This window comes from Hermetia illucens, chromosome 2, assembly GCF_905115235.1.
Source record: "Hermetia illucens chromosome 2, iHerIll2.2.curated.20191125, whole genome shotgun sequence".
In the NCBI taxonomy this organism is placed as follows: domain Eukaryota; kingdom Metazoa; phylum Arthropoda; class Insecta; order Diptera; family Stratiomyidae; genus Hermetia; species Hermetia illucens.
The window spans coordinates 122,486,471-122,509,627 of record NC_051850.1 but is presented as its reverse complement, the minus strand read 5'-3'; the positions used below and the strand labels follow the sequence as shown (position 1 = coordinate 122,509,627).

Genomic DNA, 23,157 nt, shown 5'->3' with positions numbered 1-23,157 from the left:
TGTTTTTTGGATGAACAACTAGTGCTCCGGGTTGTAATGAAATTGTTATTAATAATTTATTAGTACACGTGAAGGGAGTCTACAAAATAACAATTGGCGGCATTTACTTGGTATATAAATAAAATGAGTCCCACAAGTAAATTAGATCATAAACGCACTAATGCCTCGTTAAATATACTTGAAACGTTGTAAACTAAACCAAAGCAGGGGAAACTTCGTAGAAATCGAATGAATCGAAAAATTAAACAATCCTTGTTTTCAGTTAACTGTATCCTCATTATCGATTGCTTTTAACGCGGCCAACAATTGGTTCTTTTTCTTTGAGTCAATATTACTCGACCGACGGGCTGAAAGCTCCTTCTCGATAGTCACTGACTGCTTACAAAATGTATCCAAAAACGATTCACGTTCCTGATAGTCATCGGACATTTTTTTCTGAATGTTGACGAAATCACGCCTGCTTTGATGAATTATCTCGTTTGATTCATATGCGTCAAATGATTTTCCACCCACAATCTGCAAAAGGAATTGGAATGTTTCTGTAAAAGCTACGAGTATGAAGGATGCGGTCTCACCACGTCTGCGGATTCATCGTTTTCGTCAGACCCAAAGGAATTAGCTTCATCATAGTTTCCGTCATCGCCATAATAATTTTCGGGCTCGCTTTGGTCAAGTATGTTCTCTGGATCGCTTGGAGGCTCATTTCCATTTAATGAAGCCTCATCCTTGTCAAATTCATTGTTACATAGGAGTTTCGACATTCCCTTCGAGATGGCATTGGATAACTCTTCTGCATTAAATTCCATCGTGTTGAGGTCATCAAGTTCATCTCTTCTACTTTTCCGAGCACCACTATTTTGTCTAGATTGTCGGACAGACCTCTTCTGACTGTCGGTGTGAAGATTACCGGCTGATTTTCTCGCTTTCAATTCTTGACTAGGCTGGATAATTTGATACTACAAAAACTCCAATTTAAGACTTTTATTAACAAATATTCCAAAACCGTTCTCACATTCGTTTCCTGACATAACGATGGTGTGCTTATACTTGTTTTTGTACTGTTATCATCTCTTTCGTGGCCCAATTGGCCTCGTTCCCGCTCCTTACAGGGCTTTGGCAGCTTCGAACCACTTAGAGACCTTGGCATCATTGATTTTGTGTTTTTCTCTCTCATCTGAAATTATAAGAAACAAAGGAACGAGCTTAAAATTTGACTAGCGAAAAACAATCAAGTACCAACGTCGAAATGGGATTGAGATAGTTTGTCGACATCACATCTTGCTTGCTCTAGCTTTTGAATAAGTTGCTTGTATTTTTGTTGTTCTTTGTAAATTTGTGCCTTGTAGTTTTTGGCCTCGAGCTGTATTCGACGAGCAAGAAGTTTCACGTCGTTGTCCTTTTCATTGAGTCGACTTTCCAAATATCGAACACGTTCTGTGAGCCGTTCGCGGTCTTCGAGATTTCTGAAAATAAAAATATACGAATAGCAATTGTGTGGTTGAATTTGCGGAATGGAATTAAACCATTAAATGATTGAATTTTTAATTATTCCAGAACCGGAGGGGCATCAATTCCGGTAAACATCAAACATCATCAAGTAGTAAGAGAAACTTAGGTTGGAGTAAACTTTTAGCTTTATTAACTTAAGTCCATTAGTTAAAAACAAGTTGGAATACCGGACGCTCAACGTTTCGGGTATAAAGGTTTTGTGCTCATATTGTCTGAGAAACTATCCGTGTATGTTTTTCAACTCGTACACAGTTAAAAAATCAAAATATTCTTTGATATATCCCCTAACGCCAACTGAAAATCTTCAAAACACTAACTTCAGCGATCACAAAATGTGAGCATGGAATTTTTACCCAGTAAACCATCTCTCGTCAAGGCACGACTGAGATTTCCTAATCTAGAAGCTTTCTTTGCATATTTAGGTTTCGTTTTTATTGTTACAAGACCCTGTGGTTGGCTTCGCAGAGGAATTAGCTGTTTCTCAGTAGCTTATATCTTTAAACATCCTTTATATTGTATTAGCAAGTCGTTTGGCTTCACTCTTTTCACTCTTCACATTATATCACGGAACGTTTGTATAACCTTTAGCACAGTTCTAGAGCTGTATGCCGTACGTTCACATGGAGCTTAGGATCTGCTTATAAATTAGCAGCTTATTCTCGATGGTCAGCTGGGATTTCCTCCCCAAAAGCCAGTACATCTGTCTGTATTTGGCATTAACCTCGCCCTTTTTTCCTAGGATGTGGCTTTTCCACCTGAGCTTTGCATCGAGTGTCATACCTAAATATTTGACCTCACTCGTCTGTGGCAAATCATGTCCGTTTATGATGACTTTAGCTTGATTTTCTTTTTTGTTTGTGAAGTTAATGTACGTTGATTTGTTTTCGTTCAATTTTATTTTTCACTTCTTGTTTCATTTTACAATGTTGTCAATAGTTGTTTGTAACTTTATTTTTGCTTCTTCCATACTTTTACTCGTGGTAAGGACAGCAGGTGGTCAAAGGGTAGTATAGGTCGCAGGGCAAAACGTGGATCGGTACCCACGATGGAGCATAAAACCTGAGGAACACCTGCTGAGCCAACATCAACTATTGGTATCTCTCCTGATGTTTGCGAAGATACCGATAGCTTCGTGCTCCAATTCTTCATTACTGTTCTCAGTAGAAGAACGACATTCGGGTTGATTTTATACAAGCGTAACACTTGTAGTAACCACGAATGTGATATGGAGTCAAACGCTGATTTATAATCGATGTAGGCTGTCGAGATGTTTCGTTTTTGGTGGACAGCCTGCTTTACAGCTACCGTATCGATTACAAGCTGTTCTTTGCAGCCTCGGGAGCCTTTTGTGCATCCTTTTTGCTCCTCAGCTATCAATTTATGAACATCAAGATGTTTTGAGATGTTCGTGCACAGAACTGAAGTGAAGACCTTGTAGATGGTAGGAAGATAAGTAATTGGTCGACATTTTGAAGGGCAAGAGACACCCTGTTCCTTGGGGATGAGGAAAGTTATCCCCTTGGTGAAAAATGGTGGAACTAAATCAGGATCGGCAATCATCTGATTAAATTGATTTGCCAATATCCTGTGAGTGCTCTTGAACCGCTTCAGTCAGAAGCTGTGAATCTTGTCAACTCCTGGCGCCTTCCACTTACCTGCCTTGTCAAGGGCTGCTTTAACGTCGACTTCAGTTACGTCAGGCATGGTCATTTCGGGGAGGGCCTCGCATGAACGCATAAGGTGTGGGAGCCACGCTGCTTCTAAATTGCAACGGCTGGATTCGCTCCAAACACTTCTCCAGAAGTCTTCTGCCCGATCCAGATCGAGGTTACTTTCCCTATCTGAGCTGGTGAGATTTTTGTAGAATCCCCGTTGGTTCTGGAAGAACAAGGTGTTGTCTGTCGTTCGCTGAAAGCTTTTTTGATACCTACGGATGCGATTGGAGCATACCGCAAGTTTCTGCTTCAGCACCCCGAGGATTTCTTCGATTGGAATATCATTGGACAGATGGTAGTTTCCAATGATGTTCGCAACGCATCTGTGCACTCTTGGTGATAGATTTCCAAGGAGTGCTTGCGTCACACGACCAATCTCCTTTCTCAACTTTTCGACTCTTTTGTTGAGTCGAAACACCCAGAACGGTAAAGTCCTTCTGCGCATACCTCTGTTATTCGCTCTAAGATATTGATTATGGAGACGAATAACCGTGGCAGCTGCAACGTAGATCAGGCTGTGAACCTCTGTAGCAGTAATCTCGCTAGCCAAACGATCAGCCAAAATTCTATCAACGGCAGCAATGATGTTAGTAGTTGCCCAAGTAAACTTCAGTTTTGGGATCTTTGGCCTAGCGTCTGGGAGAATCTCAGCATACTCTGTGAATGCGACCTGTAATGCGGTCAAAGCCTCATTATAAATTGGGTCGACATCCCTAGTTACTAAGCTTCTCCTGACTATTGGATTCATGGAGTGCCTTACAGGTGGAGTACTTGTGTTACTCCTTTGATTAGTCCGGTAATTTTATGACTCCAGCCCGAGCTCAAGTGAAACCTCTTGGAAGATTTGTTGCCTAGTTGGTAAGGCAACTCGGTTGTTATTCACGATCACCCGGTACTTAGCTCCGGAAATCGGGTTATGAACGCGTCATGTAGTCGATGTCTGTACCCTGATGGATTCCGTTCCAAATCCGTGACACGGTAATAGGCCCGGACGATAAATTCGTTAAGTTGGTTCGTCCAAACCATACGAGGCCTAGGTCTCCCGTCCCTGGTGGTTGATGGCATAACCGCCAAAACATCCAAGGGCGAAGAGCCGCTCTGATGTTGTTGAACGACCCTTAACCGTGTTGGGTACTGTCTTCGTGTCCCTGGGGTTAATGGGGAATTTGAATTGTTTTCCCCAATTTTGTTCCCATGAGTATTGGGGAGGCAGTCAACCCTGCAGCAGAGCCCCAATGTTGCAATGCCCCATGGTTACCTCCAAAGGTAGGGAAGGTATTTGGAGGGGAGCCGCTGAAATACAGTGTAACGTCACTGCAATTCACCCGATAGGCGCGTCGATCCCTTCACCCCGGATTACGGATTTGTTGAGGAGGTTTACTCCCCCTGAACGGGGAGAATCGGTAAGTGAGGACGAACACAAAGGGAAACGTTCTGCTTGTCCGCGGCTACTTATTTACAAGATTAACTTGCGATATTCGTAGCTGACCCGGTGGGTCATGTCATTATCCGCCCCATGACACGCGCCTGGTCGCATGCAGCTCTTCGTTTGCAACTCAGGTGAGGGTAAACCTGGTACGCCAGGCTATATATATATATATTAATAACTTTATTTGAACAGATTTGGTGTAGATGCATGATTGGGATTTTTTCAGATTTTTCGATTGGATAGAGGTTCTAAGAACGAGACAATATCAAAAAAAGGATCATTTTTGAAAAGTATGAGATGAGTCCTTTCATTTGATACCCCACATGGTTATATTCGATGAAAAAAATATTTGCACCCCCCTTTCAGATATATGGGGACCCCCTTACGCCCAACACAAAATGATGCGATTAGTTGCATGTATAGCGGTTCCCAGACCACATATTCTCACTAAATTTCATGACGAGAGTTCCAGCCTTTTCGGGCTAAATCTCGTGTGACAGACAAACAGACAGACATTGAACTGATTTTCATAAGGTTTTGTTTCTCTGAAATCGACCGTTTGACACCGAAACATCGTCTACTCCTCGGGTACGGATAGACTCAACTTATGACGTCGACCGGATATCAAGCACGGACGGTACTCGGTTTTTAGAATGCGCGCACGCTCCTTAATAACGGTGCCGATGGTTTCTCAAATTCTCACCTTCTTCAATTTGAGCCAGAATGTCCCCGATATTGGCCCGACATTCTTGGCCGACGGGAAGTGCAACTCTACCGCACCGTGCTTTTGTATTCTGGCATGCATGGCGGTAGTAGATTTCCACAGTCAGCGCCCTATTTAACTTGTTGCCGGTTTTAGACGGGCTTTTGGTCATAAGAATCCAGTTCAAGAAAAAAAATTGAGACTATAGGTGTAGAAAAGAACAATGCTTTCTAGGGTCGCTGCGGGAGGAAGCGAACATAATACCCGCGGAGTACATAAAGAGCAAAATATGTCATCATTGTTTTGAGTCAAACTGAAAAAAGACAGCAATTCCGACCTTTTAAGTCACTTATCCCCAAGAATGTGATTCACTCGGTATTCCTTCTTTCTGGCCTGAAGGTATGTTCATGAAGCTAATCAATTTTCCGGTGTGACCGGTGCACCAGACAGCATCACGTAAGTCCATTGGCGGTGGGGCCTAATGGCAATAAAAGATCCATTCCACGCCGAACCTGTCTTGTCCTTTTCTGGTTCTCCTTATGATTGTGTTGCCTTACTTGTCTCCCTGCCCAACACTCTTCTGTTCATTGTATTTTGAATATACGTCCTATGTGCTTGCCCCCTTTTACTTGTATAAACAATTCTTTGACAGTTCGTCGGAACTTCTTACTGTCAGGTTCCTTTCCCTCGCTTTCTTTTCCTCCGGCGATTTCAACCTCCCTATGATCAACTGGTCTAATCATCCTAACTTTCCAATTTCTTCCAGCAACCTTTCTCACTCTCTCTCCCCTCTTTTATGAATACTTGTCCTGCCCGGCAATTTAACACCATCAAAAACTCCTTGGATCGCACTTCGATTCCTTCCATTCCACACCTGCTCGAGCGCTACCTCTTCATACTTCCGTGCACATCTCTGTATGCCAAAATGAACGCTCACCACCACCCACGTGAATTTGAAGCAGAGCTCTTTCATAACCGCGTGTAAACCAGCTTCCGCAAAGCCAAGTTTGGTGGTCTCAACTCAGCGTTAACTTCAATCAACTGGGATCACGTAATATTTAACGCAAGCTTTTAGCAATTTTTATAATATCCTCCGATCTCTTCTTCTGTTGTGTTCCTTATTCTCCTACTTGTCTCCATTCCTAACCAACTTGATTCACCACGAACATCCATAATAATATCCACCTGAAGCATGCACTGCAGAAGAAGTTTCTGACTTCTAAGAATGGCTTCGTCCTCGCCCAAGGCAGTGCGCTCTACTGTGAAATCTATAATAAGAGAAACGCATAAAAGATATTGCTGAGCATCCAAGCCACCATCTTTGCTCACGGTTTTGGCCTCACATTCACTATTCCCGTAAGCACACCCATTCTCTCACTTCTTCCATCAATTTTGCTAACTCCACCGCCAACTCCCCACAAGAATCCTGCGACCAAGTCCGCCCTTACTTCTCTTCTGTATTTACTTCATCAATTACTGCGCCATTACGCCTCTTTTAGGTGTAGTCTGCTCCAAATTCCACGCCATTCCTTTTCTTATTCCTTCCTTAGGAAAGTTCCTCATTGTTAATTTAACACCATTGTCGGACAAGGCGCTGATGGGTTTCCTCACCACAAGGAACGAGATATCTAAAGAACAGAAAAAGTGGCTAACTTTGATTTACATATAGCTCTGCTGAAGTGTCTCATCGACTGTGCTTGTATGGCTTTGTGCTACCCCGTGTCCTTTTGGGCACATAGGTCTCTCTTTCGTCATGTACAACCTTTTACGTGTCTTATATGGCACGTTAGGATCACACCAGAATATAAAATAATAAAAATTTACGAAAACGCGGAAATCAAAGCCGGAAACTTGAGACGAAGAGGGAAGATTCACAATGGGTCACACCTTTGAACAATACTTTTTTGGCTTTAACTGTCAATGAGGCATAGAATATGGAAATACCCCACGGAGAGCTATAAGGATTATCGGCGAGTCCGGAAGGGTTTGACTGGGCTAGAAGTTCTTGCTTGGCAGAAGAACTTCATGCCTTCTCCAAAGTTTCCCTCATCAACAAACTAAGGACAAGGCAGCCTCCAACTGGACCTACTGTGCTGTTGGTAGAATGGTTACCTTCCGTACGATTCCTTCATTACGAACCGGTGAGGCAAGCAGAAATGGACCATAAGTGAGTTGATATGCTGACTGACTAGCCTCCGAAACCACACGTCAAGAATCAATATAACTCAACAGAAACAAGGAAAACAACAACGGAACAGGTATTCAGATGTTTAAGTTTTTCTGTATTTCTTATGCAGGAATTTTTCGAGGTACGATGGTTGCATTTATACGCAGTTCGCAGTATAATGCAATTAGTGTGTCAATCATGCTGATTTTCTACATATGATATTTTAAGATGCGTAAATTTACCCTAAAGAGACGACTCTGACTTACTATAAATTTGTTGATAATAATTTTTCCACTAGGAAGGGGTGCGGGTGGCGAGAAGGCAGTCGGAGCAGTATCCTCGTCAGTCAAGTCAACACTAAGTAGTATGGTTGGGGTACCAGAACACGCTGTATTTGTTTGACTAGTCGTGATGCAATAGGCGAATAGGTCTGCATAGGGACTCATCTGAAGTGGCTTCGGTCACAAAGCCCCACCAAAGGTTATCTAGTACCATGAAATCCAGGATAGACCTTCTGTCTCAGGAGAATTTCTGGAGAATGTGTTCTCGGCCCGGTTATTTGCGGTTTCTCTTCTTGTGGGAGGCACAAAGGGTTGTAGTTGTGCTTACACAACGGACAGAACTCTTGTGGGCTCAAGAGTGAAGTTGCGTTGTACAACTCGGATCCCGTACTCCTTAGTTTCGATAGACGCTTTAGATAGACTTGCATCCACCTGCTCTGATTGTGATTACCAAATCAATTCGTGCCTTAAGAAAACCGTGGGTTAGGCCGACACGGTGGATACTCGGATGAAACCACCAGGATGTAACTGTACTTCTAAGGGGTTTTCATTAAATTTAAAAGACATAAAATATAAAAATATTAACTTTTTTTGAGCCGCCCCTCTACAAACTAATACCCCTTTCATTGTCAAAGCACTTATAGAGGTCTTTCACTTGATAATACTTGTTCACTGCTTAAGGCACAATTTCAAGGTTTTCACCGAATTGTCTATAGGTGATCCTCTTTCAGAGACAAGTGCATTTAATAGACAACAGACAAAAAGTAAACCGATTTTAAAACAGGTTTTGTTTCACACAAAATATTTGTGTCTTGAAACAGGAACGTAACTTCTTCCATTTGTACCTACCGTCGTTCAATATTTTTTGCTCGTACTCGAAAGCCAAACAACTTATGCTGACTGGGGTAGGGATCAATATTAAAAATGGTTCACCTAAGACTGTGAAATCTTCAAGGTGCTAGCTATCGTAAGTGGGTCGGCTGGTGAGAATACTGAGTTATTCGAAATGTAAAACACTTAGATTTACAGGTCCTCTGATACTCAAAATATTCTTTCTCTGGCGCTTGATACTGTTTTAGTGTCGGCTTCCTCGTAACAATAGGTAATTGTGTTAAGTCTGGGTCTATGTCAACTTTTAATCCGAAGAAATGGAATGGCACAATAGTCGCACCGCAGAAGTTACATGGTTAATGGTTCTGAGGGCGCAGGGGATGAAATTACCCTATCGCGCCTTCATCATCATCGTCAACGGCGCAACAACCGGTATCCGGTCTAGGCCTGCCTTAATAGGGAACTCCAGACATCCCGGTTTTGCGCCGAGGTCCACCAATTCGATATCCCTAAAAGCTGGCCGGCGTCCTGGCCTACACCATCGCTTCATCTTAGGCAGGGTCTGTCTCGTCTTCCCTTTCTACCATAGATATTGTCCTTATAGACTTTCCGGGTGGGATCATCCTCATCCATACGGATTAAGTCACCCGCCCACCGTAACCTATTGAGCCGGATTTTTTTATTCACAACCGGACGGCCATGGTATCGCTTACAGATTTCGTCATTGTGTAGGCTACGGAATCGTCCATCCTCATGTAGGGGACCATAAATTCTTCGCTGGATTCTTCCCTCGAACGCGGCCAAGAGTTCGCAATTCTTCTTGCTAAGAATCCAAGTTTCCGAGAAATACATGAGGACTGGCAAGATCATAGTCTTGTACAGTAAGAGCTTTGATCCTATGGTGAGACGTTTCGAACGGAACAGTTTTTGTAAGTTGAAATAGGTTCTGTTGGCTGACAACAACCGTGCGCGGATTTCATCATCGTAGCTCTTATCGGTTGTGATTTTCGACCCTAGATAGGAGAAATTGTCAACGGTCTCAAAGTTGTATTCTCCTATCCTTATTCTTCCTGTTTGACCAAGGCGGTTTGATGTTGTTGGTTGGTTCGTCTTCGGTGCTGACGTTGCCACCATATATTTTGTCTTGCCTTCATTGATGTGCAGCCCAAGATTCCGTGCGTATCGCCCCCTGCTCGATCTGGATGAAGGCAGTTTGTACGTCTTGGGTGGTTCTTCCCATGATGTCGATATCGTCAGCATAGGCCAGTAGTTGGGTGGACTTAAAGAGGATCGTACCTCTTGCATTTACATCAGCATCACGGATCACTTTCTCGAGGGCCAGGTTAAAGAAGACGCATGATAGGGCATCCCCTTGTCGTAGACCGTTGTTGATGTCGAATGGTCTTGAGAATGATCCTGCTGCTTTTATCTGGCCTCGCACATTGGTCAGGGTCAGCCTAGTCAGTCTTATTAGTTTCGTCGGGATACCGAATTCTCTCATGACCGTGTACAGTTTTACCCTGGCTATGCTATCATAGGCGGCCTTAAATTTATTGAAAAGATGGTGCAACTGTTGTCCATATTCCAACAGTTTTTCCATCGTTTGCCACAGAGAGAAAATCTGATCTGTTGCTGATTTACCTGGAGTGAAGCCTTTTTGGGGTGGCTCAACGATGTTCTGGATGTATAGGGCTATTCGGCCTAGCAAGATAGAGGAGCATATCTTATAGATGGTACTCAGTAACGTGATACCTCTATAATTGCTGCACTGTGTGATATCTCCCTTTTTATATATGAGACAGATAATGCCTCGTTGCCAATCGTCAGGCATTGATTCGCTGTTTCATACCTTGAGCACAAGTTCATGAACCACTTGGTGTAACTGGTCGCCTCCATATTTAACCAATTCGGCTGTAATTCCATCGGTTCCTGGCAACTTATGATTTTTTAGCCAATGAATTGCACGGACTGTTTCTCCTAAACTTGGTGGTGGCAGTATTTGTCCGTCCGTTTGATACCATATCTGGGACAGGCTTCGAGGATTCGTTCTACTTCCTCGTAGAAGGTATCCTTCTCCGACTCTGCAGTCTCCTCTGTAGGGACGTGAACGTTAATGAGGCTTATATTTCTAAACTTGCCTCGCAAGCGCAGAGTGCATAGCCGTTCGCTTATGTTTTCAAAGCCGATAACAGCAGGTTTCATTTTTTGGCTGACTAAGAAACTGGATGGCCACTATAATATATGGTGTAGTGGTTCTTCTCCAGGAAACCGGTCCCTGTCCAATGCATCTCCTGTAACGCTGTTACATCAGCCCTATATTGGGACAGGGTATCGGCTAGCTGCTTATCAGCTTCATCTCTGTACAGGGAGCGCACGTTCCGCAAGAAAATGCGCAAATCGTTATTCCGTTGTCGTTGCCGAATTTGTCGTTGCCGAGTTTGTCGTTGTATAATCCGTCCAGTCCGAGGCTCCTGTTGTGGCTTCGTATCAAGTTGTTTTCCGTGTAGGGTTGTCAGCCCTACACAACCCCCAACCTGGAGGACCAGTTGGTACAATTTGTCCCGTTTTTAGGCGCGGGAGACTCACCTTCATCCTTCTCCGTCTGCAGCGTCACGCCTTCGCACACCCTTAATAAAAGATGGCTCCCTCTTTCAGGTAATCTTGATAGCCAACTCCGACATGCCACATATTATAGTTGAACTGATGGATACCTTGCATGCAATCAGACAACCATGTTGGTTTCCATACTTTTTACTCCAACTGTGCCCTCATTAAATCGGACCGAAAGCCGCCATGCAGGATTGTAATAGGATGCGAGAGTCTTGCTACTATTGGCGGGTGTCTCGGTTGTAATTGTAGTCACTTAACAAGTGTAAATTTGCCGTAAGGTGAAGTGAGTTAAGGTTTCGACTTTATACAAGAAACAGCCTGTCAAAAATCAACCCAAGAACTCATTATCTAGGTTACAATATCGGCCGTTAGTATGTAGCCTCCGTTGGCCACAGAACTGAGCGGAGGAGCTGCACGAGATGCTGGCAGACTTGCATGGCCTTCATTAAACCAGCATCAAATCGCCCTACTTTTTTAATAGCTTCACGAGAAGTTTCAGGGATGACAATGCCGACACCAGGTTTTGTGGGTTACTAAAGCGCAGGAGTTTAAAGATATTTTCACCGCATTTGGGCTCTACTATACGTTGCAGTTTTTTTTTCTTGTAGAGCGTAGATGTCGACACGTCTGTTCCAATGGCATGAATATTAGCAGATACAATTTTGTGTACTAGACTAGTTTATTTACGGTCTGACGCCATTTGCACACCAAAATACATGTCCGCTTGTAGGTAAATATTTTGCAGTCGGATTTGTATCGTGATTTGACGTCGGATACCAGTCGACTCAGCTGTGAATGAGTACCTGAGCCAAATCAGGGTAATAATCTCGGGCGAGCGCAATGCTCACCACATTGCCTCCTACAATATAATGTAGTGTACCGTTACGGTCTTGAATGAAGTGCTCTAACACACTTCAAGGTCTTGATCCAATATGGATTGTTGCGCCAACGATTATTATTATTATTTATCCTAATGACAATAACTAACTGGTGGTCAAAGGGTAGAAACGTAGATTGGTACCCACAATGGAGCATAAAACCTGGGAAATGCCTGCTGAACAAACACCAACAGCTCTACTACCAAACCCTATCTCCACCTCCACGTGGTGACCGCTGGGAGTTCTTTCTTAACGAAAAGCTGCAGATGGAGAAGGATGAAGGCGAGTCTTCCGCGCCTAACAACAGGACAAATTGTACCAACTAGTCCTCCAGGTTGGGGGGTTGGGTAGGGCCGACAACCCTACACGAAAAACAACTTGTTACGACTGGACGGATTATACGACGAACCCGACAACGACAACGGAATAATGATTTGCGCATTTTCTCATGGAACGTGCGCTCCCTGTACAGAGATGAAGCTGATAAGCAGCTAGCCGATACCCTCTCCCATTATAGGGCTGATGTAAGAGCGTTACAGAAGATGCGTTGGACAGGGACCGGTTTCCTGGAGAAGAGCCACTACGCCATATATTATAGTGGCCATCCCGTAAACCATGTGCTCGGAATAGGTTTCTTAGCCAGTCAAAATATGAAACCTGCTGTTATCGGCTTTGAAAACATAAGCGAACGGCTATGCACTCTGCGCTTGCGAGGCAAGTTTAGAAATATAAGCCTCATTAACGTTCACGTCCCTACAGAGGAGACTGCAGAGTCGGAGAAGGATCCCTCCTACGAGGCAGTAGAATGAACCCTCGAAGCCTGCCCCAGATATGGTATTAAAATCATACTTGGGGATTTTAACAGCCAAGTAGGGAAGGAGCCCGTATTCAAGCGATACGTTGGCTCCCGTAGCTTACACGAAAATACAAATGATAACGGACTGCGGACTATTCAATTAGCAGGGTCACACGAAATGGTTGTTGGAAGTACCTGGTTTGCGCGGAAAGCGGTCCACAAACATACGTGGGCCTCTCCAGACGGGACCACTTTCAACCAAATTGACCACGTGTTGATCGAACGCCGCCACCTCTCAGCCTTGATGAATGTCAGAACATATAGGGGGGCCAATATAGACTCGGATCACTATCTCGTTGGCATGGTGCTCCGAGCTCGAATAACAATACCACCTAGAATCCCCTCTGACAATCAGGTGAGAGTGAACACTGAAGCCATCCACAACACAATCCTCCGCGACACCTATAAGAGGGAAATGCATGCCGCAATAACCGCAGTCAATAGAGGACCTGGAGATGAAGCATCAACTAATGATCTTCACAACCACCTGAAGAACGTTATCATGGATACGGCCACAAATATACTTGGCCCCAGCCGCAAAAGGAGTCGGAACGGCTGGTTTGACGATGAATGTAAGCTAGCAACGGAACGCAAGAATGCCGCATACCGAGTAATGTTGCATTCTCAAAGAACGCGGGCACGCGCAGAGACTTATCACGAACTCCGTCGAGCGGAGAAGCGACTTCACAGACGGAAAAAGGAAGCCTGGGAGAACCAACAAGTCTGTGAACTAGAAAAGTACAGGGAGCAACCGCACCAGGCGCGAAAGTTTTACCAACAAGTCAGCAGGATGAAGCCTTATACACCTCGATGCTCATCCTGCCGAGACAAAGAGGGAAATCTGATTTCCGACAGAATGGGCATATTAGAGCGATGGGTTGAGTACTTTGATGAGCTACTGAACAACCAGAACATCGGCGAGTTGGAGGTCCCGCCAACTGAAGACGACGGACAAATACTGCCACCACCAAGTTTAGGAGAAACAGTCCGTGCAATTCATTGGCTAAAAAATCATAAGTCGCCAGGAACCGATGGAATTACAGCCGAATTGGTTAAATATGGAGGCGACCAGTTACACCAAGTGGTTCATCAACTTGTGCTCAAGGTATGGGACAGCGAATCAATGCCTGACGATTCGAAACGAGGCATTATCTGTCTCATACATAAAAAGAGAGATATCACACAGTGCATCAATTATAGAGGTATCACGTTGCTGAGTACCATCTATAAGATGTTAGGCCGGATAGTCCCATATGCCCAGAACATCATTGGCCCATACCAAAGAGGCTTCACTCCAGGTAAATCAGCAACAGATCATATTTTCTCTGTGCGGTAAGCGATGGAAAAACTGTTGGAATATGGACATCGTTGCAGCATCTTTTCATCGGTTTTAAAGTCGCCTATGATAATGTCAGTGCGAGGGTAAAACTATACACGGCCACGAAAGAATTCGCTGACCCTGACCAATGTGCGAGGCCAGATAAAAGCAACAGGATCACTCTCAAAACAATTCGACATCAACAACGGTCTACGACAAGGGAATGCCCTAGTATGCCGTGATGCTGAGGTAAATGCAAAGGGTCCAATCCTCTTTAAGTCCACCCAACTACTGGCCTATGCCGACAATATCGACATCATGGGAAGACGTACAAACTGCCTTCATCCAGATCGAGCAGGCGGTGATTGGCGCGAGATCTTGGGCTGCACTTCAACGAAGGCAAGATAAAATACATGGTGGCAACGTCAGTACCGAAGACGAACCAACCAACCAACATCAAACCGCACTGGTCAAACAGGAAGAATAAGGATAGGAGAATACAACTTTGAGACCGTTGATAATTTCTCCTATCTAGGATCGAAAATCACAACCGATAACAGCTACAATGATAAAATCCGCGCACGGTTGTTGTCAGCCTACAGAGCCTGTTTCAGCTTACAAAAACTGTTCCGTTCGAAACGTCTCACCATAGGGTCAAAGCTCTTACTGTACAAGACAATGATCTTGCCAGTCCTCATGTATTCCTTGGAAACTTGGGTTCTTAGCAAGAAAAATTGCGAACTTTTGGCCGCGTTCAAGAGAAGAATCCTGCGAAGAATTTTTGGCACCCTACATGAGGATGGACGATTCCGTAGCCTACACAATGACGAAATCTATGAGCGATATCATGACCGTCCGGTTGTGGATAAAATCCGGCTCAATAGGTTACGGTGGGCGGGCCACTTAATTCGTATGGATGAAGAGGGCAATATCTATGGTAGGAAAAGAAGACCAGACAGACCCTGCCTAAGATGGAGCGATGGCGTAGGTCAGGACGCGAGACAGCTTTTAGGAATATCGAATTGGTGGACCTCGGCGCAAAACCGGGATGTCTGGAGTTCCTTATTAAGGCAGGTCTAGACCGGATACCGGTTGTTGCGCCGTTGATGATGATGATGATAACTCTGCATTCACTTCGACTAATTTTGTCTTCTAGGAGACCCAACAAACAAATCTTTGAACTAGAAAAATGTACGAGTACGTGGCTTATTACCTGTCTCTGCTTAATTGCGTTAAATGTTTATTCTGGTCCCCTAAAGCTAGCAGCGCTGTATCCCTTTCCTTCAGCTTTCTCGTCAGTTCCCTATTCTGACTGTTAAGGTTCCGGCATTTCGTTTGCCACATTCGAATCTCCTCGGCATGCGAATGAAGAAGCTGCGGTAGTTCTGCATTGGTACCTTCATACTTCGAAAGAGCTGTATCCTGGCGCTTATGTAATGTTCTCAGAATTCTATTTTCATTGGCAAGTTCCTGAAATAATGATAGATATCAGTAACATTCATGTGTGAGTATATAGGAACATCAACGACCCTTACAGATATGTGGAGTTGGGCATCAGCGAGTTGATTTTGTAGGGTTTTCACTCGAAGCCTTCTTGCTGAGAGAACTCTTTGACGAACTTCATTCTGAGCCAGGACAAACCCAGGTTGTCGAATCCCCGTAAGCTTGCGTTTGTACAACCCAGTAGCCGAGTATTTAGAACTGGATGACGAATATAGACTCTCAGTACTTTTTGATGTGTTTCTAGATAATTCCAATCACTCATTTTCCACTCCAACTGTCCGCGTAAACTCAGCAGATATACTTACGGTAAAAATTTCTTTTCCTCGGGAATTAGACTCAATGTGGACATATTTTAAGAAAAAAATATCCTTTTACTCTTCTTCCGCGTCCGTTCGGTTTTTCTACAATTTTATACAAAGACCAACTGCAGCACCAAAACTAGAAAGTCCTTATGAACAGCTGTTACTCGATTTTTAGATTCTTAGCCCACGACGATGTATCGTGGGGAAGGAAACTCCGGTTTGTGTATCCTCGGTGGTGTTGCCTGGGAAACGTTTCCCCAGCAAGGATAATTCTCAATTGTATGAATGCTTCTTTTTCCGGAATCAGAGACGCGAGTCAAGTGTAAACAAAGTCTTGTGCAAGAGACCTTGACGTGAAAGTTTTATCAATATTTAAGGATAATATGATTAATGGCGTTCGGTAGCTTTGTGGTTATTATATAAAGCTTAAGTAAAAATAAAGGACATGAAAAACTAGGAAAGCTTCTTTAAACTGGTTCGCGAACACTTGTCAAGGAAAGCATCTAAAACGGATCTGAAATTAATTATATTTTGAAGGATGTTGTCACAGTTCACTTAATATTACAGTAAAAAGTGTATATTTTGCAGCAACAGGGTTCTCGATGTGATTAGGGTGTTAGGGGATTGCAGTGGTGTTCTCCATGTGGTCGCTATATAAGGTGGAATATTCTACCAATACGGCGCTGCTTAAGCTGTGTGGGAACGTATTTCGATCGTATCATCCTGATTCAATGTCCTGCTCAGTGCGATCTAATATGCTACAAAAAAAATTTTGCAGTGAGATTCCTCGAATATATAAAGATGAACATATGTAGACATGCCTAGCCTGCGCGGGATAACAAATATGTATATATAAGCAGGTTAGGTTTTTTTTCGAAGAATGAGACATAAATCGCGATAAAAAGATGTTAACAACGCAAAATAACATCATTTTTCGGAAGAATTGATGCAGGATGTACTCGCCTTCAGTCCTTGTCCTAACATTCTTCTTTTTTAGACGCCGCTAAGCTCATCTAAATTAAGTAACCCACCTCTCGAGGCCCTTATGAGCGGTTTCACTCTCGGCGGAATTGGGTCGTTTTTCATCATCTCGGATGCTCAGCGGGGATCATATAACTTATCGTGGTAAAGTTTCCTTGCAAGTTTTCGATGGTAACCTCACGACATACTGACCGCAATTGCCTTCATCTCGTGCGTGGTCATGATGGGTTGTTATCCAGCGAAACATCGTTGTCTTTGCAACCACGAGGTGGTATTCATTATCTTTGGAAGCTGTCGTGGGCTAAATTTTGTGTGTAAAGTTCGGCCTTTAGAAAGGATTCCAGTTACGGGACAGCGCTTCATCCAGGTTTCGCTGATTGGCCAAGTGGTTTTACAGTGCAGTACTTAACGTTGGATGTCATGCATTACGCCGATTCTTTAGTGAACAAAAACAAACGATATCTAATCAGGAAGGCCATACCCGAAAAGGAAAACGGTTTGGACGCATTTGTGGACATCAAAGTTTCCTTTTTATTCGTATCGATTTGTACCCAGCAAAACAACATGGAATCGATCTTGAAGGACACAGCGGTCTTTGTATAAGCATTTGCGGAGCCCTAATATTTATAGATAAGTTTGTGGAGGAAGTATATAACCGCTGCCTTGTCCGGAGGACGTGGAGGAATTCAATGGGCGACGACAACTTTCCACATCTTTCCTCAAAAACTTCCACTACGCTGATGAAATGCGCTTGCTCTCTCACCGGGTCATGGTCCTTGGCCAATATGACTCTGGATTTGATAACAAGGTTCTCAGTCTGACTTGGTCATCGGACTCTCCCTATCTGCATCAATGGGAAGTGTGGTTTCTACCGACGACGGTGGCACCGAACTGGTTATAGTGCAATTCATTAACTACGCTAGATTTGCTTTCGCTTCCTTGTCTAAAATCTACAGTTATCTTAACATTAAGATCAAGTTAAAACTGTTCTGTGCTAGTGTTTCTTCTGTGTTGCTCGAAGGCTTCAAGCCTTCGTCAACACTGTCTGTGCGGTACCATCGACTTTGAAGGATAGCCCAATAGAACTTATAAAAGGCCTGAATATTTTAATTTTTAGTGTCAAAACCGGTGAAGACGTGGAGCGGCTTTTAAGTACCTGACACATTTTGAAATTTGTTCTTTGGATCGCGGTAGAGTAATTTAGCTTATCATTGTCCAATGTGGTGATACGCTTTTTCTAGATGGAGAGATGTAGTGGAGGTGTGTTTCCAAAATTCTAACAGTTCATACGTTGGACAGAGTCACTGCGTTTATGGGATTCTTTCATCGAGCTTTTTCTATGCGTTCCCTTTTCTCTTCGGTATAAAACCGTCTTTTAGGCAAGCCATTTTGGAGAAAATTGCTTTCGAAAATCGGCTCCAAAAACCCTATTTTCGAGTTAAAAACAACTTACAAAATGTATCAGGGCTGAGAGGCACCATTAGAAGCGTTTTCGGTTGAACGTAAGTCGAAACGGCGGTGATCTTGGCTTTAGACCGCAATGACTACTGCCTCACACGCTTCCCCTCGGATTCCACCTTGTCGTGGTGGGTGGCACTGTAGTAGTTTACTACTACACTAAGGGTGTCCAAAATATGAATATGGAAACGAAGGATTTAAACTCTCCAAGCTGGTGACGTGGACGCTACTGGTTTAACGCCGATATGTGAAAATGGATCCAAGCTGCCCGGAAACCGTCAACCTGGAGAGGCCCCACGCCGGCGGTAGAAGAGAGCACTCCGAACGAAGATGAAGCGCCTTGGGAATGAGTACATGGAGGTGGCTGTACCACTAGGAAAATCGGACGCAAGGAAGCGGAATCTCCGACGGAAGGTGGGGATAAACTGCAAACCCCGCTAAGTTCCACACTGGACGCACCAGACTCTTCAGTCAGCGGTAATGCGCGCAAGAAGCGTAAGACCAACAAATCTGCTGTGGCCGACGCTTTATTGTGCTCCACACCAGGGCTTACATCCACGCGTCTCGCGGGGATTAGGACCGGTGTGCCGGGAGATGATCAAATCAGCGAGAGAGATCTCAATGAAGCTGGTCCCTCCCACAGGAATACGAACACGAAGGCGGGAAGGAAGAGGACGTATGCGCAAGCTGCGGCCTCTGTTCTGACTGCTGCCGTGGGAGTTTCCTCCAAGGATGGCCAAATGTCAGAGGGACAATTTACCATCCTCCGGGAATGCCTGTGGAAGAAAATGATGGAGCCTGGAACGAAGCCACGATTTAACGATCAAGGTTTTCGTGATGGGCTTCTCCATTTGGAGTGCACTGACGAGGCTGCCTTAAAGTGGCTCCAGCAGGCAACCCCGGCCTTGAGTTCCGGCTGTCGGCCAAAGTTCACTATTGTAAACACTGAGCTACGCAGGACAGAACATTCTGGGTGAACAGAACTTGGGCATGGACTTTGGACACTGGAGGGTAAAGTTCATGAATGCCAGGAAGGACAAATCTACAAAGGTGGAGGGTTTCAACTTGGCATTCGAACTGGACCAAAAGATTTTGAAGGTGCTCAGGAGAAGTCACCATATGGTGTTCCACTTTTCTTAGATAAAATAAAATTCAGTCATATTAGGAAACTGTAGAGCATCATCTCCTTTTTGAAAGCGAAGAATAATGATGGTCTTCGCTAGTAACTTCTCCTACACCTTCCACGGAACAGGCGGAAGAAAGGAAAGCCAGAGACGTGAACGGAACTGACTTGATACCAGTTCCAGTAATCGAATCTAAAACCGGACACCGCAAACCAGTCAAGGTGCTAAGTGGAAAATAGACCAATGCTCTGCGGTATGAGACGAGATTTTTTACGGATGGAACTGCGGTACCTTCAAGTGCGGTTTTTCTCAGGAAATCAAACACGACCGAATCGAGCCTATGGCGGTACGGTGTGGGGGAAACCCCGTCACACGCGGACGGTAGCATACGCTTCTAACTGTTTTCCAAAACACATTAAGCTAAATTTATGTCGAAAAACATAAAGATTGGTCAAATCAACCTGCAGCATGCCAAAGTCTCCTCGTATCTGTTGGCAGGGAGACTGACAAAGCTGCAGGATATCCCTTATATTTTTCTGGTGCAAGAGCCGTGGGTTCGATTTAGAAGAATCTGTGGCATTGAATCAGTAAAGGGGGCTAGGATTTTCTACCATGAAAGATCCATAAGACTGAGAGCTTGCGTCCTGATGTCAACACATTTAGAGGCAACAGTTCTGCTCCCAGGACTTAGTTACGGTCACCGTACAATATCAGATAAATGGCGACAGGAAAAACATCATAGTTGCCTCCGCTTATTTATCCTATGATTCTTTGTATCCTCCACCGACGCAGGGCTTAGTGGTCTGGTGGCGTATAGCGAGGTTCCACTGTCATATACTTAGAATTCAATCTGACTATTGCGGGCGAATAGTCTGCAATACAAAAACGGAATCCTAGGAAAACGGATTGGACAAAGTTCAATGTACTTCTTGGCAATAAAGTACAGTTCCCTAGGCGACTCAAGACTCCTTTGGCGCTGGAAGATGAATTGAAAACTCTGAACTCTCTCTAGAGAGCTATGAAGAAAACCCGACGATACTTTCACGAGCTCAAGACTAGAATCAGTATAGACCCTCCTGGAAATACACCACTCGGGAGAACGGGTGAGAGAAGTGGCACGGGGAGGGTTGACGGTTCTTCTTCTCACGCAAGTGCTGCAAGGGGAACTGGAACCCTGCGAAAGCGTTTGTTACCCATGAAAAGGTGAGAGCCGCCATACTGTCCTTTGATCATTTCAAAGCACCTGGTATGGATGCCATCTATCCGGCAATGCTAAAGGAAGGTATGGAGCACTTATAGCAGCCTGTCTTGCTCTGGGCTACATGCCTTCCTCTTGGCAAAAAGTTAGTAGTAAGGTAGTCTTCATTCCAAAACCTGGGAAAGATGACTATTCTAACCCAAAGAACTTCAGACAGATCAACTTGACTTCATTCTTGCTGAAAGGTTTGGAGAGACTGGTGGAGCGTCACATTCGTGGAAACGCACTTAGGTCGCATCCATTTAATGAAAGCCAACATGCTTACCAGCGTGGAAAGTCCTGTGAGTCTTTGATTACAAAGATAGAGGATGCAACTTTGAATGGTGAGTACGCGATGGGGGTGATCGTGGACATTGAAGAGGCTTTTGACTGTGCGCCTTTTCAAAAACTTTATGATGCCGCCGGTGTTGATGATGTTTTAATTAAGTGGATCCATGCTAGGCTAACGCAGAGATTGTTGTACGCTGAGGTGGATGTCGATCGCTATCTGACTGCAGAAGCAACGAAGGGCTGGCCCAAAGAGGTGTGCTTTCGCCACTTCTGTGGAGTATGCTGACGGACTCACTACTATGCGAATTACAAAATTTGCCAATACGCGCCGAAGTTTCTGCTGATGATGTCGCTGTGCTTACTGTTGAACGGGATTTTGCAACGGTGTGTAGAAATATAAAACGTGGCGTTGATTTGATAGGCAGTTGGTGCCTCAGACATGGTCTCTCAGTTAATCCAAATAAAACCATTCACAAAAAGGAGAAAGCTGAATGGACTTTGCCTCCCTGAGATGAGGAGAGTCACTGTAGATAAAAAACTTCTTTGGAACAAACATGTAAGAGGTAAAGATGAAACGAGCTCTCACAGCGTATGGGCTGTGTAGACGGACCTTTGCCTCAACATGGGGATCATTACGCCGATGTTCGTTTATGCATCCGTAGTGTGGTGGATTAAGGGGAGACAAAAATATTTTCACTGTAAACTAGCCGTACTGCAAAAAATTGTGTGTCTGGGTATCACTGGTGCCATGAGCATGGCATCCGGTGCAGCTCTAAATGCACTACTCAATTTGCAGCCCCTGGATACAACGGATGTGGGGAACAGAGCATTGGAAGAGTTACTGGGAGGGCTGAATCCAGTTCTTACAATGCCTTCCGATTCTCGTGTCCCCATACATCTGTTTGGTAGAAGATATGAAGTTACCCTGAAGCGTAGAGAGGACTGGGAAGACCCAGAGGAATGCGTGGCGGGATATACGGAAGTACACCGATGACTCAAAAACAGAAGAGAGTTCTGGAGCCGGAGTCTACCTCTCAAATAAAAACGAGAAGGGGGCTTTTCTTTTGGGACAATATGCAACGGTTTTTCAAGCCGAAGTTTATGCTATCCTAAGGGTGGCAAACTGGGTGATTGACGAGCGGTTGAAGGGTAGGCGCATCGCAATCTGCAGTGACTGTCAAGCTGCATTGAGGGCATTGAGCAGTCCTTCGATCACTTCGAAAATCGTTCAGGAATGCAGAAACCTTTTAAACTCTATGTCTAAATTCAATACGGTGGAGCTACTCTGGGTATCTGGTCACTGTGGCATAGAAGGAAATGAAATCTCGGACCCTTTAGCGAAAGAGGGGTCAATCTCCCCTATGCCGGGACTGGAGCCAGCAGTTGGAGTATCAGTAGCATTGGCTAAGTCTGTTTTCAAAAACTGGGAACAAGCTTCCCATAATGACAGGTGCCAGAGCCTAAATGCTGCTCCACACACCAAACTTTTCCTGCCAGAATCGAACATACGTACCGCAAAGTTTATCCTGTCGAAAAACAGGAGGACTTGCAGGTGTATTGTGGGCATTCTGACGCCATAATTCACTAGCTGGGCATATATTCAGAATAGGAATTACTCAAGATGATACGTGTCCCTCCTGTAATGAGGAAGCGGAATCCACGGAGCATTTCCTATGTGAATGCCCCGCCTATGGACGCATCAGGTATCATATCTTTGGTGCCGATGTTCTCCAGCTGCGACAGTAGCATCACATCCACTAACGGAGATCCTGCGATACATTAACGAATCCGGAATGCTCCGTTAGATGGGGGTGGCGAGTATAATGGGCCAACATGGTCTGACTGCGCAGAAGCTGTAGCTTATCCCCCATCACACACACACAAAAGCCTCACACGTTCAGCATTTGCTTTCTCTGGCTTTCAGATGAGTAGTAACTATTGAAGAATTTCTGGAATAGATTCAT

The 23,157-nt window shown here is 44.4% G+C and overlaps 1 protein-coding gene across 2 annotated transcripts; it reads right to left on the bottom strand.

Moving 5' to 3' along the window:
- Positions 1 to 31: 31 nt before the first annotated feature.
- On the bottom strand, positions 32 to 16,741 carry LOC119648189 (lebercilin-like protein). 2 transcript variants are annotated; one of them, XM_038049779.1, is made up of 7 exons: positions 16,106 to 16,741; positions 15,833 to 16,040; positions 15,511 to 15,767; positions 1,241 to 1,463; positions 1,013 to 1,174; positions 579 to 956; positions 32 to 516 (listed from the first exon to the last, which is right to left on the bottom strand). In XM_038049779.1, the coding sequence occupies exons 1-7, from the start codon at positions 16,147 to 16,149 to the stop codon at positions 259 to 261; spliced, it is 1,530 nt and encodes a 509-aa protein (XP_037905707.1). In that variant the 5' UTR covers positions 16,150 to 16,741; the 3' UTR covers positions 32 to 258. The 2 variants fall into 2 exon arrangements, with proteins under 2 accessions (XP_037905707.1, XP_037905706.1); XM_038049778.1 differs by having other exon boundaries at positions 576 to 956; positions 16,106 to 16,737.
- Between the last annotated feature and the right edge of the window lie 6,416 nt (positions 16,742 to 23,157).